The sequence below is a fragment of the Mchenga conophoros genome, linkage group LG10 (genome assembly GCF_057382185.1).
Source record: "Mchenga conophoros isolate Kocher_MC1m ecotype Shallow Benthic linkage group LG10, M_conophoros_male_GT1.1, whole genome shotgun sequence".
In the NCBI taxonomy this organism is placed as follows: domain Eukaryota; kingdom Metazoa; phylum Chordata; class Actinopteri; order Cichliformes; family Cichlidae; genus Mchenga; species Mchenga conophoros.
In genome coordinates this window covers 26,974,122-26,983,457 of record NC_140535.1, presented here as the reverse complement: position 1 = coordinate 26,983,457, position 9,336 = coordinate 26,974,122, and the positions used below count along the sequence as shown (strand labels likewise).

At 38.1% G+C, this 9,336-nt stretch overlaps 1 protein-coding gene across 1 annotated transcript; it reads right to left on the bottom strand.

Annotated features, from left to right (window-relative positions):
* Positions 1–371: 371 nt before the first annotated feature.
* lg10h5orf24 (linkage group 10 C5orf24 homolog) lies at positions 372–9,328 on the bottom strand. The gene is made up of 2 exons (XM_085289615.1): positions 8,984–9,328; positions 372–6,912 (listed from the first exon to the last, which is right to left on the bottom strand). Exon 2 carries the CDS (start codon positions 6,907–6,909, stop codon positions 6,286–6,288), a length of 624 nt encoding a protein of 207 aa, XP_085145741.1. The 5' UTR covers positions 6,910–6,912; positions 8,984–9,328; the 3' UTR covers positions 372–6,285.
* Positions 9,329–9,336: the final 8 nt, after the last annotated feature.

Genomic DNA, 9,336 nt, shown 5'->3' with positions numbered 1-9,336 from the left:
CATGTTTAATTGAAGCATTCTGAATAATGACCAAATTTACTTTTTGGTAGCTATAATGTTAACACTAATGCTTTCAATCTTTACAAATGCAGGATTTTTAATTGTTATAGAGTATATTTAGTGTAAAAGCTCAGGTTATCTTTTCTTCCACTGAGCAAAACGGTCCCGTCTTTTGTAACCTGCACAGCAGAAGAGCCACACCTGATGGTTGCATTTATTTCTGATAGATTTCCTATTGTCCTGTCCATGGCCATTTAAAATAAATCTTGGATTTGTTCCACTTTTATGATTCTCAATTTCTTTACTTTTATTTTAATATAACAAATAAGTAAAAGGTTACAAAAGTAAATAAAAGTAAACATTTCACCAGACAGTGTTACTTTCAGATTTATTACACAACTTGTTTAAACATTCCACAACAATCATGCAGGAATAAAATGGGAATTATACAAAGCTTTACACGCTTCTCCAATCACACTTCAGGAATAACTGGACTTCTGATCATTGTCTCAAAAACACTCAAAATGTGAGGTAATTTTTAAAAATCATTATCTACAGACGAAAGACCGTGTGTTGACTGAATGCCGAAGAGGGTGAAAGAAACAAAAACACTCATTATAGGGTAATGAAGTCAGCAATTAACTATACATAACTGTGCACTGCGTCAGCATTGAGTTCATTTGGAATATTAAAGTTTAAAATGCCAGGAATGTCAACAAATGCACCATCAATTCCTTATCCCTTATTTGATGTCCTCCTTAGAAGTAAAAAAAAATTACACATCAGAAATTATTAACATAACACCTTGTCCTTTTTTCTTTTGTACATCAATTCTACAAAAGAAATAAAAGCTACAGTAAAACAGACGCACAAACAAAGTCAGGGCGCTCTGGGATCATTGGACATTTATCATTTCATTCCCTTAAATTCTTACCATTCAGAGAAAATCTGTAAAGGTGCAGAAAGTGTCTTACCTAAATTCTGACTTTGAAAGGTCAAATACTTGAGAGTCAATCATAACTACCTCAGCCTCAGCATATATCTATACTTAAAAATATCAAAGCTTGAGATAATTAAGATAACGGTTGTTATAATTACCTTCTGTTCTTTTAACGCCTGTAACACAAAAAGCTTCCTGTCTTTTTTTTAAGAGCTGAAACATGTTTTGGGGGTTTTCCTTAGTTGCATACACTATACACACTATATGGACAAACGTATTGAGCCACAACTTTCAGTCTTTCAGTCTCATTGCCACAGGTGTGTAAAATCAAGCACCTACCCACACAGTCTGCCTTTTGTGAAAGAATGAGTCATTCTGAAGAGCTCACATTCAAGCGTAGTGCTGCGGTACCTCTGCAACAAGTCAGTTTTCATGCTAGATATATTCAACAATCAGCTGTAAGTGGTTTTATTGCAAAGTGGAAGTGTTTAGGAACCACAGCAACTCAGTCATGAAGTAATAAGAGCAGAGGAGGCATAGTGTTTAACAGTCAGCAACGCTCTGCTGACTCTGCCGCGCTCCAAAGCTCCTCTAGCATTAACATCCTGAGTTCAATTCCACCATCAGGCCGGGGTCTTTCTGTGTGGAGTTTGCATGTTCTGCCCGTGTTTGCGTGGGTTCTCTCCGGGTACTCCGGCTTCCTCCCACTGTCCAAAGACATGCACTTGGGGATAGGTTAATTGGTTAATCCAAATTGCCCATAGGTGTGAATGTGCGAGTGAATGTGAGTGCGAATGGTTGTCTGTCTCTGTGTGTTGGCCCTGCGACTAATTATTGGAATTCAATCCAGATAACAGTTTCCCCCTTACTTGCTAAAAAAAAAAAAACGCATATGAGAGCTAGCTAAGCTCTTTCAATAAAAAATTGAATATGCCTGATGAGGGTTTTTTACACATAATCTGGGTGTTTGGCGTTAAATACTGTTGTTATTAACAGATTTTAAAAAACGCAAAGTTTCCAAAACTCCACTGTCTATGTGCAAATATCTAGCTTTTAGCCGCTTATAGCAAACTAGCAAGATGTAAAAGTCTATTGGAGCTGCTAAAAGTGAACAAAGCTAATTGTGTGTGTGTGTGTTCACTTTTTCAGTAAGTTGCAGATGTTATAAGAACAGAAGCTACCCAGAAGATTGAAGAGCAGTAACAAAAAGCCATATGTCACAGCTTTTACTAAAAGGTGACTTACACATGTTATAAGCAACCTTAACATGTCTTCAAATCTCCCTTTAAGTCACTGCGAGCAAACTTCACAATAGCCACTGTGTATGCTCTTATTTATGCTTTTCCTGCTGTGTCATATATCAAAATGTCTGCTGTGGGAAAAGCTCCCCAGTTATGTTGATCCTATCAGGGTTAGAAACAAATAATAACAATTTAATAAACACTTTAGCCACAAATACTGTGTGAAAAAAAAAAGGTCAGATCATGAGAAAAACAGGCACCATATCCACCATAATCTCAATGGAAAATATCAGGTAAATATCAAACATGACTATATAAGAATTATGGATAAAAAGAAGTCTAATTTTGAAGCATATAAATAGAAAACAATGAAAAGTAAAGTTTGTATTATCAACGTGTACTACTTTACAGTGTGCTCATTAAACACATACTCTCCCAGATGTAACAATGTAACGATGAAGCCAAACAATCATTTTTTATGGGTTAGTGGTTTGTTTGTTTTTCCAACTTCCATTTCCATTTTCATGCGCCGGCTGTTTTGTGAGGTTGTTCGAGTATTTTTAGATCAAGTCAGATGAGATCATATTCTTTGGTAAAAGGAGGGTAAAGAGGATGTTTGTATGAATTACCTCTGATAACACTACGCATGTCAACAAACCAATGATAAAAGGCCTTATACACAAGTTTAAAAATACAATGATAAAAAGTGATAGTATCAAAGTTTCCACAGTACAATACATACAACAGATTATTGCACCAAATGTAACTATTATAAATGTTATAGCAGAGCGACTTAGTGACACTGTTTCACTTTCTCCACTCTCTGGATTTAAAGCCACCCATAAATGAATAATACAATTAAAAAGCGAATGTTCAGTAGGGAACGTTTTAAAGACCAAAAATTATTATTTGCTGAATGATTAAGTAAAAAAATTATAGTGGCAAGTAGTTACATAGCCAATCGGTCATTTTGTATCAAAATTCTCATTAACTATATGTGTATTACACATGTTGTAAAGTCACAAATATTAAACCAATAAAGCTTTGTGCATCTTACATTTACACTAAACTGGCATTTCAGAAAACATCGCTTTCACCTACGGTCGGCTTCAAGTGCGTTACAGGGTAATGGTAATATACCTAAAAATGCACAATAAATACTAACCTTAAATAATAAGCATGATTGGACTTTGTCATCACTTAAAAAATAATGAGCTGCTTAAACTTTTCCTTTAGGAAAGTTACATTTTAAGTGATGATTTTAAGTGATGATGCTGTGAGACTCACAGCAGTGATGGTGTGATCACCAAATGTTGCTATCAGCTCGTCTTTCCTCTGGAGGAACAGCGCCCTCTCTCTGCAGATTTCCCACTAAAACCTAGAGGCCTGTGGTGGGAGAAAGCCTTATTAGATGGTCTGATTTGTTTACTTTCAGCATTTTGTCCATACACTGCCTGGCCAAAAAAACAAATTTTACAAAGCAAAAAAAAAAAGAAAAATTTTCATCCATCATTTTTCATCCAAGTATGTTGGAAGGGTCAAATTATTGGCCTCTTTCAGGCAAAGAAAACAACTAAAGAGACTGATAAACTACTAAAACCAGGTAGGGGCTTTCCAAGTTCTCATTACAATAAGGCAGTAAGCACAGAGTAAAAAGAACAGGACTAAACAAAACCACTCGTCAATGAAAGGGTAGAAAAGGGTTCAATTTGGTAGGAAGTATAAAGATTGGACTCAGCAGTGGAAAAATTGCCAGATTTAACCCTTTAACGCCTATTGTTTCATATTACATACATTCAGTTTTTTGTGAGTTATATCATCAGTGTGATTTTTTTCCCAATAACAAACCTAAAAAAATTAATTTTTAAGTATTTTCTTTGAAGCCAGATGTAGCAAACACAATATAAATTAAAAGTCATATATAGAAATTAAAATGTAATTCATTTTTCAAACAAATTTGCTAGATAGTTCAATAAACTCTCCATTTTCAAAAAATTCAAAGAACTTTCTAGCAATTATTTCATATTTCAGGCTTTCATAACCCTGCAGGAGCATGCAACTGTGTATGTACAAAAACGTGGTGACGCTGCATAAGCTTATCGAAACAATGCCATGGTGAATGCGAGCTGTCATCAAAGCTAAAAAGGCAGTGCAAGATATTATTAGATTTTTTTTGACAGGCAGTGTATTTTCTGATCTGTGAGCAAGGATGCCAATAAGACTTTTGAGTCTTTAGCTGGGTAAAAGTGTTTAACTTTTAAAAGTCATATCATTCGAATTACATTCAGCAACACATTCATAGCAGATGAGATTTTGAATATCTGTGAATCTGTTCACTATCTTGGGACAAATGTAACACTGACGCAAGATTTCATTATTTTACACCAACAAATGGACCCTGTGGTTTGACACAAAACAAGAACACAATAATAGGTAACAGATTTTCCTCTACAATGTGAGCCTTTTAGAATAAAGCAGTGTACCCTTTCTCTTACTTTATACTGACATCTACACACTAAAAACAGTCACACGGGTTTACATTTTGCCGTAGGAGTGATAAATGCAAAGCTAAAAATGAAGCTTTTAGATCAATATAAGGACATTTAAGCTGCGTTTCAAACACAAGTGCCTCCTAAAAACGAAACAAAACATGTCTAAAAGTTGTTCCAGAGCAGGAACAGTGAGGAAGGTCATATTTTTAAATGGGCATGTTGCTTTTTTAAGACATTAAGTTTGTCGTTCTTGTAAAAGTAAGCTGTGTAGAAAAAGAGCGCATTTTAAAAAATGATTATTTTGGTATTTGTGCTGAAATTTGCAAAAGAATAGCAGACAAAAGCAGAGAGTGGAGAAACAAGTCCCACCACAAATAAGCCAGCAGGTTGCTGGGACTAGCTAGTGGCTGTGAAGAGTGATCAAATACAAAAACACCATCCATCCAAATGTCTACAGCTTCTCTGTGCCGAATATGTAACAAAAAAGGCAACCACAGTCCACATTAGCCAATTTGTAGCAAGTCATCAGAGACGAAGAGTGTTGCTGTGAAGGTGTGTACATTTTTTTTTTAAGTTTTATACTTTTAGTTTAAAAAAATACAAACAAAACCTTAGCTGAATAACAATGATCTGCATGTTGAGTGGTTTTGCATGCAAATAATATGTAGATATTTTGCAATGTGACATTTAGAGAATAAAATCTGTTTTTAGGAGGAATTCCTTTTTTGTGTTACATGAGGAGCTGAGTGGAACTGGATCGGTCAGATTTTAGTTCTTGGATGCTGGATAAATATTTAGATTTCTACTTTTGAAGTGCCACTGAGCAAACCACTAGACTACCAACCTTTCCTCTATAACTATATTTCTTTACTTCCTATCAACCTGCCTGTTTTTCATGACGGCAGCTCATTTAAATTACAAACTGTAGTTCAGCAATAATGTCCTTGTTTACATCAAACAAGATTTTGAATTGTTTCCATTAGAGGTTTCCTCGATAATTTAAAAATAAATGATCAACATCACATCATACATTATTGTGTAGCTGTTCTTATTCTATGCTTTTGCATGGCTATGGTTACACACTCTCTTGCGAACTCCATTTATTTGGAGATTTAATTAAATTGCCTCAAAAGAAATTATGCAATAGACAACGGTGTAGATGAACTTGCAAAATTGCAATAATATTGTCATTATCGGCAATAATCGTGAAGAGAAAATCTGACAGGACAGTCCAAGTTTCCAACATTTGTTGGCGTTAAAATGCTACATGTAACACTCTAAGACTTAACTACCACAGTAGCTGCTGGATAAAAGCCTCTTGTTCAATGAATATCTGGTATTTTTTTCTCCCCAGAAAACAGATACAGCAATGTGTACACTGTGTAGTGAAACCTTTCGCACACTATAGATCTCTAGCACTGAAAAACAGTAATTTTATCAGGTGGCAGGCACACAAAAGACACAAACACGAATAATAAAAAAATCCTCCTCTCTCTCTGCCACACAGCAGACTAGGAAAGTTTGCAATCACCCTCAATATGTGGCAGGAAACCTGTGCGTGTCTGTCTGTTATTCCAGAGACGAAGGGTGAAGTAGAAACGGGGTACAGGCTTTACTCATTAGCGGGCTTCTCTTTGCAGGAAGGTTCACAGAGGATTTCTTTGTGTGGTAGTGGATAGGGGAAAGCTGCTCCGCTGCAAGTGCTACTGTGAACCAGTTTGTTGAGGCGAGAGAGGCCCTTGATGCTGCCAGGAGGCCTCCCGGGGCTGACCTTATACCCCGCCGCTCTGGTCGTACCGAGCGGCCTTCCAGGACTCGTCTTGAACCCGGCAGCTCTGGTGGTGCCGAGTGGTCGCCCTGTGCTGGTTCTATAACCAGCTAGCTTGGTGGTTCCCAAAGGCCTCCCACGTCTGCCCGTCTTCCCGACAGACTTGTTCTTCTTCTTGGCATCATCTGTTGCTTGATTGGTGTTTTTTAACCCTGCTAGCTTTCCAGACGAGCGGGGGTCACCCCCAAGAACTTCCTGTCTCTGGCACACCATGGGCTTGTGGCTCTGGGTGGGTAAGGCCATGGGAGCCAGTGTCATCTGGAGGGATGATGGAGGGGGAGGAGGGTAGAACTTGCTGGCCTGTGAGGTGCACAGGTCAAAGTGAGCAGTGGGGTGGTGGCTGTCCTCTGCTAGGCACGACGGCCTGCTGTTCATGCAGAAGTCACTGGTTGTCACCTGGCGCATCATCTTCTGTTGGGGGTTGGAAATAATGCATCATCACTCAAACATCAGGACTAATGTTTTCTGGATAGTGCCATGTCAGGTTAAAGTTAAAAAACAACTCTGCAGTTGAAACTGATCATACCCATATTTGCATGAAGACAAGAAACATGGGAACACTAAGACTTCAGTGAAATATTCTGAAAGCATCATCTGGTCTAATCCAGATCTACACACGGTGGGTCTAATCCCATCCCAACAGATTATTCTCATAAGAAAGGTCAAGAAAGGGTGCTGCTTATTTCTGAAGTGAGCTTCACTTTTGTGCTGCTGGTCAAAGTTCAAATTTAGTGTCAGCGCTAAATATTAAGGGCTCATTACTGCCACGCTGACAGTAGAAGGCTGAAAGCATCTACTATGACCAAGGGGCAACAATGACCACATTGCACACTGAAAGGGGAAACTTCAAAGTGCATGAAGGTGGGAGACGATGCTATATCTGAACCATTTTAACAGAAGAAAGGACTTGAGGATTGTTTTGCTCTGCAGAGAAGGAGCAGCAGCATACTGTAATGTGGCTGTGTGCTGAAGTCGAGGTTATTACAGCAAACAAACTACACAATAACTGTTGTCTCATGGTGTTTGTACTATAAGATAAAGACCCAACAATCAGACCTCAAATAAAACGTAGACTCAAAAAGAAAGGCAAACTAACAGAAACAATAATGGACTTACAAAAGTAATCCACAATATTGAGTAAATATGCTTAGTCTTAGTTAACTTGCACTACTTCTAAGCACTTTGTTCTCCAATTTCTCTTGTTTCTTATTTATTCCTGCTGTCTTACTCTTTATATTTTGTTCCTGCACAGTTGGCATGGAGGACTTATAACTTAGTTCTACATGTACAGTGACAATAAAGGGCTATTTTATTTATTTTCAGCCTGAGGAGGCATTGGTTAATCTGTTGGGTTGTTTGTTTGTTTGTTTTTATTATAATGACTGTGAGTCAACTGCCTTCACACAGTGTTGTCCTTGTTTTATAATACCAGCTTTGAACTTCCTAATCTGCCTTCAATAATAATTAGCACGGAAACATACAAAACTAAACTAAAAGTAAACAAGAAAAACAAGCAAATCCACTCTGAAACTAAACAGAATTAAAACCAAATTAGAAATTTGGATTCACACCCTTCATGTAACAACAACAACCCCTAAAAGTTAAAAAACATTATTGTTATTATTACTACTACTACTACTACTACCTATATAACCAGGCAAATACCCTTCATATAACAACAAAAAAACAAGTGCTGAAACTATTAAAATAAACAAGAAAATCCCCTGAAACTAAACAGAATTAAAAGTAACTTATTAGAAATATTGAAATAACAATAAAAAAATACAAAAACTATAGATCTCGATGAAAAATGCTTTGTTTAGAAACTCAAGTTCACATCTAGTTCGCTTGTTTACACGCAGACTTTCTCGTGTTAACTCGACCATGAAAAGCTGTTTCATAATTTAACAAACAGCATATGATTACATACGTCCCATAAACAGCTTCGACCTTAAGAATAAGGATAGACCTCACCAAAGTGGTGCTGAAGTGCCTTAGAGCAAGACCTCTCCTCTCGCCGGTCATAAAACCGCGTTAGACTGAATGCATTTGGCTGCTTTGCACACTTTAATTACAGTAATGAAGAGTGTAAATGGAGTGAAGTAAAGAGTGCACACAGCTGCTGTCGCCTTTTCTGCAGAGGAAACGGGACGCAGGGAGGTGTGGACTTTCACCATCACACACGCCACACTGTCAGTAGTAATATTCATTCACAAAAAACAAAATGCACATGGATTCCGCATCTTTGCATTCAGACAAAACCTCCAGCTCTCCGTTAACGAGCAGCACCGAGGGCTGAACGTAGCCTCGTTCCTGGCCCGAATAACGGGCTTTTTTTTTTAAGAGACACAGAGACTGGTTTACTCTGTTTACAACATGGCAGCTGACCGCGGACAGAGCTGATTTATGTGCTCGCATTTGAGCCGCATAACGAATCTAAATGCCCCTCCGGAGACCCGCGTTAGCGCTAACGTTACTGTACCTCGATTGTTCGCAGATCTCGGAGCAGAAAGGGTTAAGGAGCAAAATGATCTTTCATCCCCCTCAAAGCGCGAGTCGATCCATTTTCCAGAATATTTTCTCGCCACAGGACATCGGTTCGCTAACACACGATCACCGCATCGGGTAGTTTCGACGCGAGCGACGATGAGAGGTGAGATGTGGTCAGCTAGACGGCTCCTTTTTTCATCTCCCAGCTCCAGCGGTTTGGATAAGAAACGCAGCCATTTTCCATTAAAAATTTATAAGACAGCAGCGCAGTCTGAGCATGCGCACAACAGCAAACTGGGGATGTGAAGAGGTTATTCTCCTTCCCCTCCTCCTGAACTGCTTTCA